Genomic DNA, 25,199 nt, shown 5'->3' on the forward strand with positions numbered 1-25,199 from the left:
TCCACTTAATAATGAGAGCAGCCTCCTGGGAAGGAAGAAAAGCGACAGGCGCCTCCGGGGCTGCCCGCAGAGAAGATTGGCGTGCATACTAGAAGCCCAGGTTTCATAAATGCTTCATATCAGAAAATGAAAACGTGGCAGCTGTGCGAGCACACCAGCAGTCAGGAAACCAGGCGTCGGGAGCCACCTCCACAAACTGGCATTTTTAAGTCATTTTCTTGCTTTTATTTCTCAACTTAATCCCAACGTTCACTGCCTCCCTGTTGCTTTCTAAAATAAACCTAACCTTTCACTCTGTTCTCTCCCCACTAATGCTAACTTTAAAGAGCATGGCGAATTCTTGGTAGAAGCCACCTCTTAAAGACAGATATTTATCTCCAGCTTCATGAGAGAGACTTTAAAAAGCATCACTTGCCAGGAGGGAAAAAAAAGTCACGTTTAGCTGCCTTGGACTCAAGCCTGTCTACTGCTATCTATCCCCATGAGGAAATATTTTTGTCCTGAGACATGGGGACTCCAGAAAGGGCTGGGTGGTAAGGATCATTGGTTTGCTTCCTCTTTCATCAAGTAATTGTCGCGTTTGCAGCTTTCCCCAGGTCTGTATCAGGATCTCCTGAGCTAGAATAACCTCTTTCATCATCAAAGACACAGGGGCCCATTCCCATAGGAAAAGTGAAAACTCCAGGGGCTGCCTGCAGGAAAAAATAAAATTTCTGCATGTTTCCGTCTTTACAGCGCCCCCCAGAACAGCAGCCCAATACCCACTTCCTTGCCTTGGCTTTCACATCATTCTTTTGCCCTCAAGATGCACCATCCTCCTCTAACCCCAAACGAATCTAAGAAATCTGACCTCAGGGCCAGTGTTGTGCAGCTGCTTAAGCTTCTGCCCATAACATAACCCACGTGAGCAGGGGTTCGATTCCTAGCTGCTCTACCTCCAACCCAGCTCCCTGCTAATGTGCTTGGGAAAGCAGCAGAAGATGGCCCAGGTACCTGTGTCCCTGTCACCCATGTGGAGACCAGGATAGAGTTCCTGGCTACTAGCTCCTTCCTGGTCCAGTCCTGTCCTTTGTAGCCACACAGGGAGTGATCCACAGATGGAAGGTCAAGTCTCTGTCTCTCCTCTCTGTCATTTTGCCTTTAAAATAAATGAATCCTTTTTAAAAAGTTTTTTTTTTTAAAAAGAAAGAAATCTAGCCTGTCCCTTTTCTTAACTTACATTCCACCTATATTCAATCACTCACCAAATTCTATTCCATTTCTACCCTCAGTGTCTTCGATCACAAATCTCTTCACCAGCATCTCTGTCCCTCCCTAGCTCGCTAAGCACAAAGAGCTCACTACAGGTCAGAGGATGAAAGTCCTTAGAAACAAAGTGGCATAACAGGGCCAAGACAAGGGAGAGGCAAGAGGCACACTTGGAGGAGGCCCTCACGCTTGGGATCGTGCAAGTAGGAAACAGCAAGAATGAGCACCTGCTTGATTTTATGTCCTAGCCACCTCTTTTGCCCCAACCTGGGCCAAATTTTTTTAAATTTTCTGCAATATATTCTATAATATATTATTTTCTTTTTTTAAAGATTCATTTTATTTTATTTGAATAACAGAGTTACAGAGAGAGGTAGAGGTAGAGGCAGAGAGAGAGGTCTTCCATCCACTGGTTCACTCCCCAGATGGCCGCAATGGCTGGAGCTGCACCGATCCGAAGCCAAGAGCCAGCAGCTTTTTCTGGTTCTCCCACATGGGTGCAGGGACCTAAGGACTTGGGCCATCTTCTACTGCTTTTCCAGACCATGGCAGAGAGCTGGATCGAAAATGGAGCAGCCGGGACTCAAACCGGCGTCCATATGGGATGCCGGTGCTTCAGGCTAGGGCATTAACCCGCTGCACCACAGCGCCAGCCCCTACATTATTTTCAAACTCTGTATGTGTTCATTCAAACATTGCACATGTGTTTCTGCATGTCATAACATTCATGTGGAACGCCTGGGTAGCTGCATGAATGGACGATCTTGCTCATGGCTAGGGAGAATAAGAGAAGAAACAGTTATGTTTTTGTGAGTTGCCATTTTTCTTTGTGACTTTTCTCCTCCAGTCCATATCTCCGGATTTCATTCCCAGGTTTTCTGTGAAGACAGCAGCATGTTAATGTCATCACAGGGTACCCTTGACACTGCAGGAGGCTCAGTCAAGTCATGAACACAGGAGACAGGCAGGCTGTCAGCTGCAGAATCGGGAAGTACAGCGATGGCCTCCAGTGGTGAGGAGGGTGATCACAGACGGAAGTCATGTGAACCACGAGGCGCATGCTATTAATAGTGATGGATCAAAACTTGCCAATGATTTATCTTTTGCATAAATTGGAGCAGGGGATCCCCTTAACAGCATCTTCACACTCTCTTGGATTCCTCAGGTTCTAAAATGCTTTCCTGGGGAGCAAGGTGGGATGACTTTACCACCGGCTCCCCCAGCACTGCCTTGACCTACAGACCCAGGCAGGTGCAAGGTGCCACTGTCCTTCACATCAGGAGAGACAGGCTGAGAGCAGCGGCTCAGGGAGTTGACCTTTGTAAACTCAGGAGGCCACACAAGTCATGATTTCTCCAATACCCAGAGTGTTCCTCCTAGAGAAGTCTCCCTGGAATTAACTGCATGGATTCAGGCTCCTTACACCTCCTTTGTGCTCACAGAATACACGGGCGTCCTCCCCACCAGCTTCTCATCCCTGTCCTTGATTGTAAGCACCTTCGCCTGTTGTCTCCCTCTTTTGTCCACGGGATTGGCTCTCACCTTCAAGGTGACGGTGCTGGATTTATCGGTTCCTTTAGGTCATCTCCAGGCCACCTCAGTGACTGTCACACTACTGAGTGCTCACACGCACAACCCGTTTTGATTGCTTTTTCTCTACCTTTACAACCGTTGGCCACCAAGAGCTGTTCATGTGAGGCTGTTCTTTCCTAAACACTGTGGTTGCCTCCCAGCTGCTATCCAGGCAAAATTCCCTCCAGTTTTGGTGTGAATTGTGACACCCGTGAGAAGTCCTGGTATGTTGACCACAGTCTTCCATGTTTTTCTGAGTGCATAGTGGTGTCACAGAGAAGCATAGTCTTTGGCACCTGACAGATGTAAATTCAAACCTAGTCCTACCCCATGATACCTGCATGATCTTTGTCACTTTTTAATACATGTATTTTACTTTGAATTGATACATTGTAGTTGTGTGAATTTATGGGGCTCAGTGTAATATTTCAATACGTATTTGCAATCTGTAATGATCAAATGAGAGTAATTGGCACAACCATCATTTAAAATATTTATCATTTCTTTGTGTTGAGAACATTCAAAATCCTCTCTACTAGTTATTTTGGAGTACATAATTAATTGCTGTCAACGATAGTTATCGTACTGTGCTACAGAGTATTAGAAGTTATTATTCCCGGCCGGCACCGTGGCTCAACAGGCTAATCTTCTGCCTTGCGGCGCCGGCACACCGAGTTCTAGTCCCGGTTGGGGCACCGGATTCTGTCCCAGTTGCCCCTCTTCCAGGCCAGCTCTCTGCTGTGGCCAGGGAGTGCAGTGGAGGATGGCCCAAGTGCTTGGGCCCTGAACCTCATGGGAGACCAGGAGAAGCACCTGGCTCCTGCCCGAAGGTGCACCGGCCGCAGCAGCCATTGGAGGGTGAACCAATGGCAAAGGAAGACCTTTCTCTCTGTTTCTCTCTCTCACTGTCCACTCTGCCTGTCAAAAAAAAAAAAAAAAAAAAAAAGAAGAAGAAGAAGAAGAAGAAGAAGTTATTATTCCCACCAAACTGGACTTTTGATATCAGTGTGATCATCAATAAAAAGAAATAACAAACTCTACTTTGCAGAGTTTTTACAGACTCTGCCTATGAAGTAGTTTGCACACACACACACACACGCACATTCTTCCCTTCTCTCCTTTGCTATCCAAAGTAGAGGCATCTAGGATCAGGGAGGTACTGTAAGTCTTCTTCACATGATCTTTGCACACACCGTTGGCACAGTGTTTCAGCACTAGATACCTCTTGCTGGAAACATCTGGGTGTCCTGAAAATAGAGTTTGAACCCACCTAAACTTGTTTTCAACGTAGTCCTGCAGAAGAATGATAAAAAAGGCAGAAAATAAATAATGAAAAAATGACTTAATAAAAGAAAGGGAGCTTATAAGTGAATTCCTGTCAGCCTGTTGTTTTTCCAGCTGCTTTGATTTGGTTGCGGGGTTACGGGATCAGACATGGGTAATGTTTTCCCCATTGAGTTTGCGCCTAAAAAAAAGCAACAGAGTGCCTGGCATCTGGTCTCTGTCTTTGCAGAGGTAACATCCCATACTCATAAATCCAGTAGAGCATTCCAATTACCTGTTATCATGAAATGTGCTAAATATACCACAAATGACGATTGCATCTTGTGATCCTAAGGGCCGGAGGAGATGAGAGCTTTCCTGTCATCAGGGAACCAGGGGACACAGGCTCCTGTACCCTAGGAGGAAGGGAGGGAGAGGTGCAACATGATGCCTCACTTTAACCCCTCCCGCCCCAAGTTTAAGCATTTTTTGAGAAGTGCTAACTGGGTTGACATTTATTCAGATGGTGATGATGTTGGAAATCAGGAGAAATGTTCCTTCTCATGGTAACACGCTCAGGCTTAAGCATTTGCTGTTTGACTTTGGTGACTCAACCTTGATTTAGATGATTATGAATTGGAGGTCAGAAAAAGATTTATGAATTTGAAGGATAATGGCTGCACAGTGGCCAGAGAGAGATTCCCCTCTCCACCTCCCACTCAAAATGCCACAACATTTGGGAACTTTCTCTGTTACAAGCAGAAGTTCTTACATCAATGGAACCAAAATGGTGAGCACCTCCCACAGAGCTGCTAGTGGCAGAAAATTTGCTATAACCCCTTCAACACCTCTCTCTCTGCAACTGGCTACTCTTGGAAACATGGCAGTGGCTTTGCTGTGAAGATTGTTGTCTTTAACACAGAATTTGCTTTTCAGGGACCTTAGCTCTGCCTCCCAGATGGAATGGAACTGTGAAACTGGAGGACAGATGCTCTTTCCTTACTCTCCCCGCCTGGCGATGTGGATCAGTAGTGACAGGACTTTAGACCTGTTAATCTCGAGTTCCAGTTTGGGCAGGGAGAGGGGAGGACGTGGAGGAGACATGCAGACACTCGTGACAGACGTTAGGACAGGAGGAGACATGACTGAAGACTGAGACATACATGGCGTCAACAGAATTAATAACCAGTCTTGGAGCCAATTCACTTCTTCTCGTACTTTCCTTATTGGCAAGATAAGTCATTTTCTATCTGAGGTCTTATTTATTTCCTGGCTGAACTGACCTCAAGATCCCTAGAGAGACAAGAGCCTTCATCGGAGATGCATTCACTTAAAATCCGCTTCTGTCTTTTCTCTTCCAGGTAGCTATAGATTTCACTGCCTCAAACGGGGACCCCAGGAACAGCTGCTCCCTGCACTACATCCACCCATACCAGCCTAATGAGTACCTGAAGGCTTTGGTGGCTGTCGGGGAGATTTGCCAAGACTACGACAGGTAGGAGCCTTCAGGTGGGCAGGAGCCTCATGGCCTCTCCCGTGGGCTCCCACAGGCCTTGGCTCATCTAGCATGGGAGTGGAAATGCAGTCCATGGACTGCCACACGAAGGCTCAGGAGAGAGCAGAACAAAATGCAGCCTGTGCATTTCATCCACTCCACACTCAGAGCCACTGACACTGTGGCCTGGCTGCCTTGCTCACTAGGCAAAGGCCATTCTCAGCTTGCTTCTCTTACCTGCAAGACCACTGGGCGACAATTTTAGCTGCCATTTGTGAAGTCTTAGAATGTGCCTTGCTGCCCAAAGTGTGTTCCTGGGCTCTCAGCATTCCAGACCTACTGAATTCCACGTTGCATTTTAACAAGATCCCCAGGCAATCTCTGCACACCTTAGAGTTTGAGAAGTATAGGTTTATTGGACATCATTGCATTGACTCGCCACGTGAGCCTTGAATAGCAGGAGCGGTTTAAATAAGAGGGACACCGTGCAGGGTTAAGTAACTTGTGCTGTGTCACACAGCCACAGGCACATGAACCCAGGCTTATCCCACTCCACAGTGTAAGTTCTTAGTCACCAGATTTCACTTCTGGTAACTTCAGCTGAGGGTGTATGTCTGCCCATGTGCACATATGTGGGCACATATGCGAGTCTGGGTGTGTACGTTTGCATGATTTTGCGATGAGACCAGTATTGTATTTCTTTGTCCTTGATGATAAATATTGACCTTCCCCACCAAGAGAATTCCCTGTGAGAAGTGATTTATGTAAATTACATTAGGCTGGGTTTATTCTGCCTGTCTGGGATTTCCAGATGGAGGTGAAGGAATTCAGGCGTGTGCTTCAGAATGAAGTAGCACCAATGTAAATATAAATATGTGTGAACCTCAGGTGGCTCCCTGGTGCTATTGTAATAAAAAGCTAGTTAGTAACAAGAATCCATGAATTGACCTTTTAAACCAGGAAAATACAGAAAACAACCGTATCCTCCCAGTTTTGGAGAACTCATAGGGGACAGCGTGATTTCCCTTCTTTCTAATTCTGTAAGTCATGACAACCATATTTAAACCTGCTACCCCAGAGTGTACAGAGAAACGAGCAGAACAGGTAGTGGGAAAGGTCCAGGCTCTGTCCTACCAGCTGGCTCTCTGGATTCCGCTCACCCCTCACCAGTAACTCTGACGAGGTGTAAGGGCAGATGGGGAAAGAAGGAACCGTCCAGACAGCTGAGAGCACTTTCAACACTCAGGGCCTGGCTGACACCCCGCCCCCATCCATCTAGGGAGAAAGACAAGAGTCACTTTAAATTCCCTTGTTGAAGTGACACTTCTCACACTTGACCTTAAAGTATTGACTGTGAAGATAGCCTGAGTTTCAGCTCTGATTTTTTTGAACCCCAATAGAAGAAGGATCTGGGGAGATATTTTATCAGATGGAGACAGTTTCTATCTCCCTTTGCCAGAGAGAGGAATTACTTGACCATCTCCACTGTGTCAAAAATGTCTCCAAACTTTCAGACAGTACTTTCCCTCTCTGTCTCTCTCTCTCTCTGTGTGTCTGTCTCTCTCTCTCCCTCTCTCTCTCTCATCACACATACATACACACACGCATGCACACACACACATGTGCGTATAATAGTCTAGTATAAAGATGTGGGCACATGCTAAAGGATAGGAAAGAAGGGGAGGAACGTCGGGATTCTTTTAAATATTGAAATCTTATTAAAGATATGAAATAGGTAAAAAGCACTTAACATGCATCATACAGTAAATGCTTATTTAAAAAGTCAGCTGAATCTGCAAGGAAGACACCAGCACAATAATGAACTCCAAAAAATATTTACGGTTGCCCAGAAATTAAGGTGCTGAAGCTCAGAGCCGCAGATGTATTGGATGGTGGGAACTGGCTGCCCGTACCTTTGTGTCCTGACTGCCTCACATGCAAAATACAGATTCTATAGTCTGCATGACATGGGCAGCTTTTAAAGCTTTAATCCCTTTAGAATATAATCCAGACAAAGTCTGGGGAGCCTTTTGAATTCCCTTGAAGATGCAGATTCAATATAAAAAAATAAGATACGGTTCCTTAGGAGTTATGTGAAAAATCATCATAAATGATTCTCTTTAAAACTGTAATACGGTGCGACTGAAATGATAGTTTCCAGTTGATCCCAAAGCATCACATCTCTGCCACTCAGTGGAGCAGTGCTTCTTTCCATATAAAGGAGGCAGCTCGGCTGTAAAGCGGCCAACACCTGAGGAGGAAAGGGGGCAGTGGACAGTCTCAACAGTCTTGCACAAAGGCTCCCTAGAAGCATGTGTTGTGCAGGCTGCTGGCCTGAAAACTGACGAAATTCTGCAGTTTCTCCTTTGTGTGGGTGGAGAGACAATAGACAGGCAGAGTCGGGAGAGTCCAAGTCAGCTCCAGCTTTAATTTATTCTCACATCACAGTCAGTGAGGTTGGTGCTCAAAAAGAAACACTTGGATCAAAACTGACAGAAGGCGCTGGGCCCCTCCTGCAGCAACACAGAGGCTCATAATCCTGAGAGCCCCAGCAGCTCCTCCTGGCCTCTGGCCGCGAGGGTTTTCTCTCTGCCTTGTTTGGTCATTGCTGCTGGGGCGTTATGAGCTGATCCAGGAGGCAGAACAGCTGGGGTGATGCTCAGAGCTCTGTTCAGGTGGCCTTGGTGGAAGCTTCCCCCAAACAGCCTAGTCCTGAGCCCAGAAGGTGATCCTGGCAGCCCCTTCTACCCCTTGGCCTCCGAAAGACATAGATGAGCATTCTCTGTCTCTCCTCCCGGAGCACACTCAGTCACTCAAGCACAAACACACACACTCCCAGGCCCGCCCAAGCCCAGGCACTCCCCAGTGCCTGTTTGGCATCCTGACCTTTCCAGGCTGTTGAGGGCCCAGGTGACATCCTTGGGGCCAGCAGGGGTGAGGGACTCTGAGAAAGAGGCTGGCCTCTCTGCTATCAAGAGAGCCTAGGGACTGGGGCCATTTATTGGAAGTAGAGACTGCCATTCTATAGACATGGCCACTGCAGAATAAAGCAGGGTTGTCAGCCACTGAGGCAGGAGTCTTCACAGGGTGCTAGGTACAGTGCCGAGCTACAAAGTTAGACCTGAAACCCAGTGTGATGGGGACTCCTAAGTGGAGAGCACTAGGTTAGTCATCACAAGTGCTACCTGGCCCTCTCTGCCAGCGCCGGCCACTGGCTCTCGGTATTGGCCACACATCAGCTGCCTAAGCCCCATCCCAGACACTGATTTAATTGTTTGGTGGGCATCCTCTAAGTGCTAGGCCCCTCATGTACTGGTGTAAAGACAGAAACATTAGGAGCACAGCTCCCCCAAAGGGGGTCACGCTCTCACGGGAGAGAAATTCATGCAGGTCATCCGACTTTGCCCTGTGTGCGGATGGGAACTGCACAGCGTGAGGCCTTTAGCTCTGCCCTGTGTGGGAGAAGGGGGGAGAGCAGGGTGTCCAGAGCATGGTGATTTCCGAGCTGATCAGAATTCTCTCCTTTGCACTGATCAGAATACAGATGGATTTGTTCTCATTATTTTGAATCATTAGGCCCAGGTAGAGTCAAAAGGAATGATAGACGGAGCATGTGGTCCAGGGACAGGTGATCCTGGGTTCAAACCCCAGCTCTGCTGCCTTTACCCTCAGGAGATTGGTACTCTCAGGGTCTTGATTTCTTTGGCTGCAAACTTGAGAGGTGGCTAAGGTTCCTTGCAGACCAGCTGTTTGGTACTAGCGATGAAGTGACTAAAGGGGCAGGCATTTCCATCTGGGGAATGAACTTGACTTTGTCAGACTTTGTCTCTGTCTCTGCCTCTCACATGAATAAAGAAAACAAAGGAGCTAGCTAGCACAAGTTCTGCCTGTTGTAGAAACTCCATAAATTCCTTTTTTAAAAAATGAAGTGAACACAAAAGACAAATTTAGTGTTAGGTCTAACGGTTGTTTGAACCAATGACTTTTGACATCTTTTCACTCATGTATCCCTAAGAATAGTTTTATAAAAACATATAAACCTCACATTTTTTCCATTGAAGTCCAACATTTTTTATCATGAGTTTAGATACTGACAAAGAATGAAAAATCCTCATGTATTTTAAGTATAGACATATAGAAACACAACTGTTACTAACTCTGTGACCATAACCAGTAAAATCTAAATGCCATAGTTACTTGATAGCCACCGTACATGAACAAGAAGCAGAAATTTAGCCCAGTGGATAACAGACCTGTTGGGGTGCCTGCATCCAATATCAGAGTACCTGGGTTCACTCCCAATTCCAGCTTCCTGGAAGGCAGCAGATGATGGTTCAAGTAACATGTGCAAGGCTCTGGAACTCCGTCTGGGTGTTCCTTCATAAGTGGCAGGGACCCAAGCATTTGGGCCTTCATCTGCTGCTTCCGCAGGTGCATTAGTAGGGAATTGGATCAGAAGCAGAGCAGCCAGAACTTCAACTTGTTCTCCTATAAAGGATGCCAGTGTCACAGGTAGCAGTTTAACCCACTGCACTATAATGCCAGCCCCGTATTATTAAGATCTTATGTTAACATAATGCATTGGTCACAATTAACAAGCCATACCCAGCTTCCCCTGTTAGTAACATCTCATATTCATATGATTTATTGGTCACAATTCCACTCAGAAGCAACTGGTGGTTGAGTCCAGATAAGCTAGAAGAGGGGCCAGTTCTATGGCTTAGCAGGTGAAGCCATTGCCTGCAGTGCCGGCATCTCATAAGAGTGCCTGTTCAAGTCCTGGCTACTCCACTTTTGATCCGGCTCTCTGCTATGGCCTGAGAAAGCAGTAGAAGATGGCCCAAGTGTTCTGGCCCCTGCGCCCACGTGGGATACCCAGAAGATGCTCCAGGTTTCTGGCTTCGCATCGGCTCAGCTCCAGCCGTTGCTGCCACTAGAGAGTGAACCATTAGATGGAAGGCCTCCCTCTCTCTCTGCCTCTGTGTCTCCATAACTCTGCCCTTCAAATAAATAAATAAATAAATCTTTTTTTAAAAAAAGGTAGAATAAAGGGTTATTGTGATCTCTATCACAGATGTTCCCAGAAGATCAATCTCCTCAAACCTGGGGAAGTAGAGAACCTGAATACCGACTTCCCTCAAAAGAAAGAGAGAGAGGAGGAGGAGGAGGAAAGAAGGAGGGAAGGAAGGAAGGAATGGGTGAAGGAAGGAAGAAAAGAGAGGAGAAAAGAAAAAGAGAAAGAAAGGGGAGGGGGAGGGAAGGGAAGGGAAGTAAGCCATGCTCTCATATCCCCAGGAGGGCTTTGCTTTTTGCCCTTTAACAATAAGACCACCTAGAGAAAGGTCTTATCAAATGGCCAGGTGCCCTGAGAAGCCATCTTATGTGGAGTTAGTTTCTATTTCCTTATGGGTAGTTTGTCTTTAATTTCTTGCTTTATCTCATAGTCTTCCTTAAAGGGAGAGTAAAAATGAAATTAAAAATGAATCTTTTAAGATTCTATACAGTGTGTCCTCATCAAATTATGGTAATTATCATTTCCATCACTTTATCATTTCTTTATTTTTGGAGACTTCAAGCTCTTATCTTAGGCAAAAAAAAGTATAAAACCTTTATGGAAGGCTAAATAAGAAATTGAAATTTAAAAAAAAAATATATATATATATGCACTTAGCATTCAGTGATTTAAGAAAAAGAATCTTCCATCTGGAGATCATTTGACAATGGTCATTTGCTAAAAAGTTCAGGACATTTCAGGCCGGCGCTGTGGCTCAACAGGCTAATCCTCCGCCTGCGGCGCCGGCACACCAGGTTCTAGTCCCGGTCAGGGTGCCAGATTCTGTCCCGGTTGCCCCTCTTCCAGGCCAGCTCTCTGCTATGGCCAGGGAGTGCAGTGGAGGATGGCCCAAGTGCTTGGGCCCTGCACCCCATGGGAGACCAGGAGAAGCACCTGACTCCTGCCTTCAGATCAGTGTGGTGCGGTGGCCATTGGAGGGTGAACCAATGGCAAAGGAAGACCTTTCTCTCTGTCTCTCTCTCTCACTGTCCACTCTGCCTGTCAAAAAAAAAAAAAAAAAAAAAAGTTCAGGACAGCTTACTCCTTACAGTTGAAGACCAGAAGCTCTTTTATTGCGTTTTATACTATTTTATTCTGATAGTAAGAGATACAGCCTCACCAATGTGGAACTTCAGCCGTGATTTTTCCAGTTTGACAGTTTTCACCGTTTTCCTGACAACTGTTCAGTGTCCCCTTTACTCAGTATTGAAGGATACAATCTTGAGTTCTTTGAAGTGTTAGCCCGATGCTTTCTTTTTTATCTTTTTTGTTTAACACAACTTGATTCCTCTTACTTCCTGCATAATAACACTCTCTGCCTGGTTTTATTTTTAAATGGAAGAATAAGTGTTTGAATCTATTGTGCTTAGTCTTGAAATTTTTTCTTTAGAATGTTTATTAGTTAGAGGCTTTGCGGTGACTAACTTCAGAGCATTTATCCCTCCTGGCTCATTAATTATTCCCCTTGTAGGTGAGGCATTTCCCTACTTTCCCACTCTTGGAATTCATTACATAACAGTGCATAGTGCTCAGCAAACCTCAAATCCCCCAGAGTGCCTTAGAAGGTATAAAAGGAATATCATTAAGGCTGGGACACTGGTTTAGTGATTAGAAAGGGCGGGAATATTAGATCTCACCCCTTGTACACTCATCAAAGAAGAAAATATGGGGTGTGGAGTCTCCCAGATGTCTGTTTTGATTTCTGAACCATCTTTGAGTTTGGAAGACCCAGCAAAGCCTTCTTCCAGGCATAACTGGAAAATTCCTCCAAAGTCCTCCTCACAGATCCCTCCCCACACCCACCCACTGCTGTTTTAGTTAACAGGGAATTGTGGAGGCAAATTGTTTCAATATTTGCAAGGACCAGTAGTATATCTTCTCATAGCTGTAGCTAATCCTTTATAAACTGTTGTGAGTCTCTATGCATCAACATTAATACTTTCCCTAATGCATGCTTGATGCAATGCACCAAAAGCCTAGATGAATAGAAGAGAGAGAAAAGAAGGAAACATAGTGGTTTTTCAATAGAATTTAGATATGAATTTCAAAAATGTTCTGGCTTTCTTGTATCTCCCACTCTCTAACCCCACATTTGTCAGGTTGGCTGTGCTTGATAAAGTTTTCTCAAAGCCAACATTGGATACCGGTGACTTCTAAACACATTAACTGGTGATGGGGAAGAATCTGGCATTGCTATTTTGACTTCTCAGTAAGTCTGTGGGGGGAGAGATCCCCTCTTGCTTACAGAAGATGTTTAGGATAGTGAGCCCTAATCCAAAAGTGTTTTTCTCCTTGACTAACTCTGTCAAGAACTAAGAAATGGGTAAAGGATTTGAACAGACATTTTTCAAAAGATGAAATTCAAATAGTCAATAGACACATGAGAAAAGGCTCAGGATCACTTGCCATCAGGGAAATGCAAATAAGAACCGCAATGAGGTTCCACCTCACCCCAGACAGAATGGCTCTCATACAAAAATCAAAAATAATAAATGCTGGTGAGGATGTGGAGGAAAAGGTACCCCAATATGCTGTTAGTGAGAATATAAACTAGTATAGCCATTGTGGAAGACAGTATGGAAATTCTTCATAAATATGAAAATAGATCTACTGTATGATCCAGCCATCCCACTCCCGGAAATTTACCTAAGCAAAATGAAATTAGCATATGAAAGAGTTATTTATACCCCCATGTGTTTTGTTTTGTTTTGTTTTTGTAAGGGAAAGGGTTTATTGGGGAAACCCAACAGACTGGAGGGAAGGGGCAAAGAAGGAAAAAGAGGGAGAAGGTGAGTGTAAGAGATCCAGAGAGAGAGAGATCAAAAAACAGAGAAACAGAGAGACAGAGAGATCAGGAAATGGAGAGAGAGAGAGAGAGAGCCACGTCTTCAGGGAACAGGTCCTTTCCTTTTTTAAATTTTTTTTTTTATTTTTTAGAAAACTTTTATTTACTAAATATAAATTTCGAAAGCTTTGGATTATAGCAGTTTTTTCCCCCCATAACCCTCTTCCCACCCGCAAACCATCCTATCTCCCATTCTCTCTCCCATCCCATTCTTCATCAAGATTCATTTTTAGTTATCTTTATATACAGAAGATCAACTTAGTATATACTAAGTAAAGATTTTAAGAGTTTGCACCCACACAGACACACAAAGTATAAAGCACTGTTTGAAGACTAGTTTTACCATTAATTTGCATAGTACAACACATTAAGCACAGTGATCCTACATGGGGTGTAAGTGCACAGTGACTCCTGTTGTTGATTTAACAATTGGCACTCTTATTTATGAGGAACAGGTCCTTTTAAAACTTTGCTAAGAAGTGGGCAGGGAAATAGGAACAGTGAATCCCATTAGGATGGGGTGGGGCTGACACCAGTGGTTGGGCCATGTGACCACCTAGCTTCCAGCAATGGTGACAGGGGTTAGAGCCTAGGCTGGTGCCAGGACTGCACCATTTTACTAACATTCCCCTCTTTTGTTTTTTATAAAGCAGGAGTTGTATGGGATTACATTAGTCCCAAAAGTCCAGGAGGGGTAGAGGGACGATGATCTGTCTTTAGAGCTACTTCTTGCTGACATGGGGTGACGAGGTATTCTTCACTGGCATGGTATGCCCCCATGTTTATTACAGCTCAATTCACAATGGCTAAGACATGGAATCAACCCAGATATCCATCAGCTGATGATTGTATAAAGAAAATGCAGTATGTATACACTATGGAATACTACTCAGTCATAAAAAATGAAATTCTATTTTTCACAACAAAATGGATGCAACTGGAGACCATAAAGCTTGGTGAAATAAGCCAGTCCCAAAAAGACAAATATCATATGTTTTCCCTGACCTATGGTGACTAATAGAGTGCAAAAAAATCCAATATACATGAGCAAAATTGACATTTTGAGATTTGAATATTGTTTACAGCCCTTGTCTCTACTGTGAACAGTGTTTTTCTCTTCTATATTTGTTGAATTCTTTACTTAGTGGAGTGTTAAGCTTATTATTATAAAATAAACTAAATGTCATTGTATGTCATTGTAAAAATTAAATGAATAAAAAAGGAAGGAGGAGGGGGGGCTGAGAACATGGGCAGGAAGGAGGGTAGGGTGGAAAGTATTACTAGGCTTGTAAATCTGTATATATGAAATACACAAAATTTGTCCACCTTATATAAATTTTTTAAAATTAAAAAAAAACTGAGAAATATAGGTATCTTTTCAAGAACAAATCTTAATGATAGTGAAAGTAAAAAATAGGCATAAAAAGGACACACCTCCTGCCAACGTCTACATTCCAGAGCTCCACTGCAACATCTCCCTGATAGCACAAAATTTGCATGATGAGGGTCTTTTTGTTAAACAAAGGCTCAGTCTAGACAGGGGCCCAGCTCTTGGAAGTGCCAATAAGAAATCACGTGTGATGCTATGTATAATAGTGAAATTACAATCACACAGCAGAAAAGTCATGGACTTTGGAATCACACCATCCTCCCTGCAAACCACTTTAGGCATTTACTTTATCTGAGACTCTGTTTTTCTGTCTTTAAAATGAGAATAATAAGTAGAAGAACTTCCAGGGTTGCATTAGAATAGATATTAGTGTATTCATTGAGCATGATGGCTTGGCACATTTTATGTATCAATAAATGTTAATTTTTCCCTCTGCATCCTCATACCAACAGTACAGTAAGGATAGAATTAAAGTACACTACACGTGAATGGATAAATTAAGAGAGACATTTCAATGTGCATTAGAGGAACCAAGCCCAAGTACAAATCAGTAACTCCCCTGAGTTTTCACAAGAATTCTCTGTTCTTTATACAGTCATATCTTAATGATTTAAATTCATGGATTTTCTTCACTATTTATACATATTGAGCACATGTTCTAAGGCAAGTACTGTGATGAAGGTGAGACAGAGTGAAGTTAAGGGCAGGAAGCAATGAAGATATGAAGATATTAGCTTAAAAAAAGGCAAGCTCCCTTTGAGTTAAGGAAACAAGAAAAGACAAGTGAACAATTTATCACTGCTTATATGTGATAAGGGGGTGGGCATAGTGAGTCATGTGGATGAAAATAAGTTCTGCCAATCAACTAATCTTGTAAGCTTTCTAATTCCTTTTAATACCCCCTTGGACTCACACTTGTTTGTATTTAAACCCTGGCTCTAGTTAGCATATTATCTTCAGCAAGTCACTCTACTACTCAAGGTGGTTCTCCATATGTAAAATGAGAATAATAGTTTCTCCTTATAAAAGATTGTGTGTGTGTGTGTGTCCTAATATCAGCAACCATAGGAGTTATCTAAACCGTGGCCACTTTTCAAAGGAAATAGGAAGCCAGAGTGTGGGGAGGTCTGTGAACTCTGGAGCCATTTCTTTCCTTGATGTCAAATCTAGCAGAAAGTTAAGAGAAAAAGCTACAGACTAATGACAGTAGTGACCCTTTGGGATTGTTTCTTGATTTAATTATTCATGCTATTGCTATCCCCACCACCACAGATAATCAAGAAGCATAAGCAAGCATTTGGCATAGCAACATATCCTACTGGAGTAATAATGCAGTATTGTTTGATCTTTTTCTCATTAGATGATAAAATGAAGCAAATTCTTCTTTTTTTCCCTTTTAATTTCAGTGACAAAATGTTCCCAGCATTTGGGTTTGGTGCCAGGATACCCCCAGAGTACACGGTAAGTGCGTGGGCTTGGGGTCTTTCACTTGACTGAAGGTCAGGGATGACTTGTGTTTCCTTCCCAGCAGCCTCACTCAGGCCCACAGAGTCAAAGGTGATCTCAGCTCCTCAGAGCCCATCTCTTGCTGAAACTTAATCCCCTAGCATTCTGGATGGGTCTTCTCAGAGGTCCAGTTGAAGAGATCCCTTGTTTAGCTTCTTAGATATGGTCAGAGATGGGAAACACCTCCGTGCTTCCAGACCTTCCCACACAGATCTTCCTGGTAAAGAGCCTCCTGACAATGCCAACTGTGAACATCCATATTGAAGACATCTATAAACTTCCTCACCCAAGCATCTAAGCACCCATCTTACATGGGAGACACAGAGAAGCATGGCCCAGACAACTGGGAGGCTGAAAGGCTCTTCCAAAGACATTGGGATCCTGTGTTTCTCATGTCAAAAAGGCAGAGACGATGTGATAGAGATGTGCTGCAGGCATCAAGACACCCTACTCTTGTACACAAGAGGCCCCTGAAAACACTCTGCAAAGAGAACTCGGCTCCTCCATGTAGACAGCAGCCTCTAACCAAGCCTGCACTTCCCCAGTGCCTCTGAGGCTCAAGCTAAGTACAAGCAACACTGCACAGTCATCACCCTTCACTGACCATGTCTGAGCCACAGGTCAGAAAACAGATGATGACATTTGCTCCTTCAATGGTGTGGTCACACAGAGGGCCTTTCCCTCTAGGGTGAACAGTGGTTGAGTGGTCTCCTGACCTCCCTTCCCCTTGTGTGCCTTGCATTGCATACTGGCCTCCCTGCTAGGCTGAGCTATGAGATTCTAGAAGCATTTGTTTGACATAGAGCAACTGGGAAGGAAAGATATGGGTTAGAAATTGCTGGCTGCTGGCCTGTAGACATCTCTGAGGCCATAAAGTATATAGGACATAGCTCTTTAAAAGAATTAGGTAATTTCATATACAGTGTCAGATTTCCGCATTATTTTGAAAACATGGAAGACCTAGCATCATTAAGATTAAAATATAGGTCGGCACCATGGCTCAATAGGCTAATCCTCTGCCTAGCGGCGCCGGCACACCGGATTCTGTCCCGGTTGCCCCTCTTCCAGGCCAGCTCTCTGCTGTGGCCCAGGAGTGCAATGGAGGATGGCCCAAGTGCTTGGGCCCTGCACTCCATGGGAGACCAGGAGAAGCACCTGGCTCCTGCCTTCGGATCAGCGCAATGCGCCGGCTGCAGCATGCTGCCCGCGGTGGCCATTTGGAGGGTGAACCAATGACAAAGGAAGACCTTTCTCTCTGTCTCTCTCTCTCTCACTGTCCACTCTGCCTGTAAAAAAATAAAATAAAATATGATCTATAACAGAATTAACCAAAGCTGGGGTGATTCAGTCCTCTTCAGATGGGGTATCAGTTCCTGATTGTGTTCAGATGGGTACCCATCTTCCTTGCAGAGCTACAGGAGCTCTAAACTGGAATGCACCCTGGCAACCACCAGCCTGACCATCCAGAGATAGTTGAAAGTTCTCCACTGTGTCCCTACCAGCTGACCTTCCAATGTCAGTTTGGCCCTAGAGGGCTGAAGACAGAGCTGCACAACACTCTTGTTAGTGCCCTTCCCTTTCATAGCCATGACATCTCTCTGGCTGTCTTCCTGCAGTCATTGTTTTGTCCTATTGTTCTCTGAAGTCTTCATGTTCACTTGATCCCTGGCTCCATCCTGCCCATCAGTTAACGTACTCTTTCTGCCCTCCCAACAGGTATCTTTCATGTTCCCCCACTTTGGCTCCCAAAAAGCCATTCAAGTACCCATTTTCCATAGCTAGCTTGCTCTCTGCCTCAGGTAGGCGCTGATGGTCAAGTCAGTTGCACTATCCCTCAGAAAGTCTACAAGCTCACCGAAGTCTACTACTCTAGGGTAAAATCTCAGAGAGTACATTGAAATTGAGACATAAGAACCTCTGTCTTTGTTCTCCCCAAGAAAGACCTAGAGACCAGAATTTTTATGCAAGTAGTTTAGTTGAGAGGTAGAAGAAACCTTAATGGAGTATAGGGAACTGGAGAAGTCAACTTAAGTTGCATCATCAAGCAAGGTACCATTGTGGGCAGCTGGGGCTCAATCCTGCTGGGGAACCTGATGACAATGAATACACAGACCCTGAGGGATAAGGAAACTGGGGTGCTTGTACATCATCTGTCAGTTATGAATTAGGGACTGCTTCTGAAAGACACTTTCTCCAACACTGATAGCCTGTAAGTTGGCAAGAAAAGCAAGCTATGGGGGCCAAAGAAAACCCCAAGGTAAATAAAGCAGGCAAGATGGATAGAAGTCAGCCGACCTGCCTGGAAGTATCAAGAGCAAGGGACATAATCACCTGTGAACTCTCATCAGGAAAGAAGGGTCTATTGTATAGCCCTCCAAGATATTCAGCAGTTACAAGTAGCATTTGAGATAGAATTCTCCATAAAATTCCAAATGATTCAATAGAAACATCCAGATGCCAGAACATCCCTTCTGTTTTATCAGGTTTTTGGGGAAAAAATGTGAACAGTATGTTATTTGGCCTTGTGCATAGGTCTTTCCGGATAGAGGGATCTGTGTTGGAAGAGTACAATATACTTTGTACTTTATTACTTTTCCAAAATTAGAGTATTGCGTATTTTACCTCTATAAGTGAAAATCTTCCTGCCTCGTGGTTCTACAAATCATGTTGGAATGATTCTTAAATGTCAAAAGCTTAGCTGGAGCCTTTTAAACCATCTCCTTGTTGAGTAAATGGTTTGGGTTATTGAGTTACCACTGTTTTAAATCACTAGGTCAAGACAGAGCTCAGCCAAGTCTAATTCTCACCCCATGGCTGGTTCTACCTAGAACTATTTGCAGTAATGTTTTCTCTTGTATGTTGTATATGCCTTAGTCTCCCCTCCTGCTAACATTTATCTGAATCCAGAAAATCTTCCCTGTCCCTTCAACTCTAGTGGGATTAGAGTTCACCCTGTATCTCATATTGATTGTGTAAAGGCTTAAAATAGTTCCTGCTGCTTCACACTTCATGAATGGAAGAGTCATTGCTTTGCAAACTCTAAACCCCACTGCCTCCTTACTGGATTAAGGTTGTAATTCACCTTCCTTCCTTGTTTGCATTTTAATTGGTGTCTAGGTCTCTCATGACTTTGCAATCAACTTTAATGAAGACAACCCAGAATGTGCAGGTAAATCACAACATAAATGAAATCCCGCATCTCGCAACCCTCTGGATGCATCTTGCCCTTCTTTCTCTGCACCAATAAATGCAATAGTCAGTTGTTACTGTCCACAACAAAGGCCTGGGCCTCTGGAGCCAAATAAGTAAACCACACTGCTCCCAAGGCAACAGAAAGCCATCCTTACACAGCAGAAAAATAGAAGCTCGAAAAGACAGAACACAGAGGAGGGCTTGTGCTTGCAGCAAGAATATTGATCTCAATATTGGATTCCAAATAAAACCCATGTGGGGTATCTCCCCTGATGGGCAGGGATGGTGAGATATCTGGCTTTCTGCTTCGCACATTTGCATCAAGCATTTATTCTTCACAATTTACTCTCTGTAAAGACAGAAGGAAAGGAGAAAACATGGAAACCATTTGACTCTTTGGATATGTTTGCCAAGGACATGGACTCAGTGGCTTTGAACAGGGATCTTCATGACTCAGTGCCAGACAGAGCAGTCTCAACTGCACTGGTCCATGCTCTGTTCTTCCAGTCAGAAGCTCCCCAACACAACTGCACAAAATAATTACACTGGAACCATGATAATAATCATGATGGCAAATTTTGTCCCAGAAAAATGTCTTGCTTTCTAAATAGCAGATTGATCCAACGACATTTGATACTTTGAAGATCATAGACATCTTTGCAGTAGAGATGTCTGTCTCTCTCTCCTCCTCCTTGTCAATAGGAGGTGCTGCACTAGGGTTAATTTGGATCTAGCACAGTGTGTAGCAAATCCATCGGTTTCTTCCACATACTTGGCCATTAATGTCCAAGAATATGGCACCCATATCATTGGGTCTGAACATAGTGTCCTCCAAGACTGAATCTCTGTTCTGCCTTTATCCCCTACAGGATCCTTTACCCACAGTTTATTGTAGTTTAGACTTCTCTCCTCCCCTTTAATTAGAAGAGTGATTTCCACCAAAGCAGAATGAAATACATATCCTTGAGTTCACTTGTTTCATATCCTTAGAATCTATCTTCTGAGTATTTTTGAAAAGGAAATCAAATCAAAAGTGCTTATATTAGGCAAAAGCCCCAAAACATATATATATATATATATATATATATATATATATATATATATCCCATTCAGCATCACTTAACTTCAGAATCAGGCTGCATAATGATTTGGCATCTGTCTTTAGAATGACAGGTTGTGGGACAGAGCAAAGTGTGAACAACCTTTCCAATGAGGTTGGGAGCATGTGTGTAAGAACGGAACGGAACAGAAAAGGACCTGTTCACCAAAATACCTAAGAGTGGTTTTGCAGGGCCTGGTGGCTGTGGAGAACAGTCTTAAGAGGACTTGTGTGGATCCCTCTGGCCAAAACCAGGTCCAGCATACTGTACCAGGACAGAAAGACATAGTGGATAAGCTGAAAAGGGGTAATGAAAGGGGTAGTATAGACAAAAACACCAAGATGAGCCATTTGGCTGAAAATCATTTGCAATGGTGCTATTACTGTGGGAACCAGATTATAACAGGAAATGTACAGTCAAGACTTGTCAAATGTTGAGAGCAGCTACATGGCCAGGGCTGCCGCTCTCAGGAGAGTTTTATCTTTTTCTATTTCCTGGGCTGATGTGGTCGCAGAATGGAGGCTCCCTTTAAATTCAGGGTTGATTACAGTGATGGAGATCAGTTATCTATGTTACAGACCCCAGTAGATGAGGATAGCAGCCATTTTTCCTGTCCACCACACATGTGGTGAACCAGACTGCCTCATGCTCTTTAGGGGAACATGAAAATGAGCAACTCACGATTTCTGCTCACGAGGAGTATAACAGCTAGAGATATGATCATATTCACACAGTAACTCTTACAAGTGGCCTGTGTGGTGTGCAAGGATGGAGCCACAAGGTGTGAAATTAGAAAAGTATCAAGCTAACTTGCTTATGGCTAAGAACACAGCAGTTAGAGCCAGATAGAGCTGTATCTGAGTCCTGAGTCCATAACTTACCTCCTGTGTGACCTGCAGCAAATCAGGTGGCCTTCTAAAAGCCTCTGTTTCTTCACCTGTAAAGTTGAGATGACATCTATTTCATTATGCTGTGAAGTGAAAATAAAGTCTCATGTGAAAAGGGCGTCAATAGAGAAAAGTTAGTGGGAATGGCTGCTTCTGACTTGAACTTTGAAAGAGAATGATTTCACTTGGGGAGTGATATTCCTTTTCATCTTGAAAACATAAATGTGATGTTGATAAGGACTGTTTGGGGAAATTCAATGCTTTATTTGTGTGTGTTTGATTATATTTAACCTTTGACAATTTCACCATAGGAATTCAAGGAGTGGTGGAAGCCTACCAGAGCTGTCTTCCTAAGCTGCAGCTCTATGGTCCCACCAACATCGCCCCCATCATTCAGAAGGTTGCCAAGTCAGCGTCAGAGGAGACCAACACCAAGGAAGCATCGGTAAGGAAATGGGTGATTCACCTGCTAATGGGATTTCCCCATCCTCACCAAGATATTGGCCACAATACCCATCCCACTCTGACAATAAATTCCAGCATTTCTACCCATGCTTCCATGTTGTTGTGGGTTGTTGGCCAGAGGCTTCAGTCCCTGCCTGTAGGTTGCTCTAGAGAGCTTCTTGAACATCTCATGGCAGGGCAACTGGCTTTCCTCAAGGCAGGTGACTCAAGAAGGAGCAAATCAAAAGCCATACTCTATGTTATGACTTTCCCTCAAAAGTGACACTAAATCATTTCCATAGTGTCCTATTGGTTACACAAGATATTCTAATTCAGTGTGCAAAAAGACTACACAAGGATATAAAGATGGTATGTGTATATATATATATATATATATATATATATGTATATATATACCAAGACGGCCTTGGCTCTAGGCTGGGAATGACCCAGCCTGGCGGACATGCTGAAGAACATGTTCCCATCAGCCTCTGTGGCTCGGCCAGCCAGAGCGAGGACCAGAAGTTGTGGGGGACTCCTGGTGAGGTCCCAAGGCCAATTCTTCTTTGTTTCAAAGGGAAACCAAAGCCCAGGTGGCATCTGTCTCCATTTGCAAAAGCTGCTTAATAAGCCACAACATCGGGGGTGGGGGGGGGGAGGGATAGGATATAAACCAGAAAGTAAGGATTGTTGGATGCCGTCTTGAATCAGCAAGTTAGGATAGTCCATTGTCAGAATATATCAAAAGTCTTACCACTTCTTACTACCTTTGCAGCTACTATATCCACCAACTTCTTTCACTTGGACTAGGGAAAAACCTCTTAAGTGATTAATCTTTTCTCTACTACAATATATACTACATACAGAAGCTTGTTGATCTTTAAAAAATATAATGATTAGCATGTCACTCCTTTGCTCTGAAACCTCTGATGGCTTCTCATCATACTTAGGATAAAATCTTCAATCCTAGAAGGTTCTATGGGATCTGACCTTATCTCCTATCGTGCTCTTTGTCTTCCCAGACACTGTCCATGCCGCCCTTCTTGTTGTCCCTCAATCTAAACTTATTCTCACTTCCATGCCTTTCACCTGCTGCTTCCCTGCCAGGATTTCTCTTACCCCAGCCTCCACATGATCCACTTTCTGACTTCATCAGGTCTCTGTTCAACTCTCAACTGTTCTGGAAGTTCCCCCTGGTTACCTTATCTAAAATAACAATCCACCCATTGCCACCATGTCTCAGCTCCACTTTTCTTTTTGGCTATTTATCACTGCTTGAAATGCTTTAGATGCACTTGCTTACTTGTGCATTTTCTGTCTCCTTTACTTTCCTGGGTTCTCTATAATGAGAAGACCTTGCTCACCAGAATATCCTCATGTACACTCCATACTCAATAAATATTTAAGGAATGAATGTGACACCATCATATGTATATCATATATCATATTTATATGATGAAAAAGTATATTATATTGTCTTTTTGTTAAGTTGGCCTATATCTTAAATATTATACATATTATATACCAGAAATCATGGTATTTCTATTTTAGTTACAATTTGAAGTACTTCCTACTTGAAAATATCAAAAGGAATGACAGGTACCACATGCCTTTCATTTAATCCACTGTCTCTTCCCTACAACTTAGTTGCATTTTCAGCTCCTTTAGGCTTGTGACACACAGAAACTCCTGAAATGGAATGGGGATAGGGTAAAGTTAAATTTTATTTTAGACTAATAATTTTTAAGTGTTCCTTAAGTGTTATTTTTTTCATTTTTTTAACTTTTATTTAATGAATATAAATTTCCAAAGTACAGCTTATGGATTACAGTGGCTTTTTCCCCCCATAACTTCCCTCTCACCTGCAACCCTCCCATCTCCCGCTCCCTCTCCCATTCCATTCACATCAAGATTCATTTTCAATTATCTTTATATACAGAAGATCAATATAGTATATATTAAGTAAAGATTTCAACAGTTTGCACCCACGCAGAAACACAAAGTGAAAAATACTATTTGAGTTCTAGTTATAACTTTAATTCACATTGTGCAACACATTAAGGACAGAGATCCTACATGGGGAATAAGTGCACAGTGACTCCTGTTGTTACTTAACAATTGACACTCTTGTTTATGGCGTCAGTAATCACCCTAGGCTTTTGTCATGAGTTGCCAAGGATATGGAAGCCTTTTGAGTTCACGAACTTTGACATTATTCAGACAAGGTCATAGTCAAAGTGGAAGTTCTCTCCTCCCTTCAGAGAAAGGTACCTCCTTCTTTGATGGCCCATTCTTTCCACTGGGATCTCACTCGCAGAGATCTTTCATTTAGGGTTTGTTTTGTTTTGTTTTGTTTTGCCAGAGTGTCTTGGCTTTCCATGCCTAAAATACTCTCATGGGCTCTAGAGCCAGATCTGAATGCCTTAAGGGCTGATTCTGAGGCCAGAGTGCTGTTTAAGACATCTGCCATTCTGTGAGTCTGCTGTGTATCCCACTTCCCATGTTGGATCATTCTCTCCCTTTTTTATTCTATCAGTTAGTATTAGCAGACACTAGTCTTGTTTATGTGATCCCTTTGACTCTTAATCTTATCATTATGATCAATTGTGAACTGAACCTGATCACTTTAACTAGTGAGATGGCATTGGTACATGCCACCTTGATGGGATTGAATTGGAATCCCCTGGCACGTTCTAACTCTACCATTTGGGGCAAGTCCAATTGAGTATGTCCCTAATTGTACATCTCCTTCCTCTCTTATCCCCACTCTTACATTTAACAGGGATCACTTTTCAGTTAAATTTAAACACCTAAGAGTAATTGTGTGTTAATTAAAGAGTTCAACCAATAGTATTATGTGGAACAAAAAAAAAATACTAAAAGGGATAAAGTATTAAGTTGTTCATCAACAGTCAGGACAAGGGCTGATGAGGTCATTGTTTCTCATAGTGTCCATTTCACTTTAACAGGTTTCCTTTTTGGTGCTCAGTTAGTTGTCACCGATCAGAGAGAATATATGATATTTGTCCCTTTGGGACTGGCTTAATTCACTCAGCATGATGTTTTCCAGATTCCTCCATTTTGTTGCAAATGACCAGATTTCATTGTTTTTTTACTGCTGTATAGTATTCTATAGAGTACATGTCCCATAATTTCTTTATCTAGTCATCTGTTGATGGGCATTTAGGTTGATTCCAGGTCTTA

At 43.4% G+C, this 25,199-nt stretch overlaps 1 protein-coding gene across 1 annotated transcript in view; it reads left to right on the plus strand.

Moving 5' to 3' along the window:
- The window catches only part of CPNE4 (copine 4), a 395,639-nt gene that overhangs the window by 360,515 nt on the left and 9,925 nt on the right, over nucleotides 1-25,199 (plus strand). Inside the window, exons 10-13 of the mRNA XM_062179027.1 lie at nucleotides 5,445-5,578; nucleotides 16,273-16,327; nucleotides 19,490-19,541; nucleotides 21,863-21,996. Coding sequence (XP_062035011.1) covers nucleotides 5,445-5,578; nucleotides 16,273-16,327; nucleotides 19,490-19,541; nucleotides 21,863-21,996 — 375 coding nt within the window. The remainder of the gene's footprint in view (nucleotides 1-5,444; nucleotides 5,579-16,272; nucleotides 16,328-19,489; nucleotides 19,542-21,862; nucleotides 21,997-25,199) is intronic.

This window comes from Lepus europaeus, chromosome 2 (genome assembly GCF_033115175.1).
Source record: "Lepus europaeus isolate LE1 chromosome 2, mLepTim1.pri, whole genome shotgun sequence".
NCBI classification, from domain to species: Eukaryota; Metazoa; Chordata; class Mammalia; order Lagomorpha; family Leporidae; genus Lepus; species Lepus europaeus.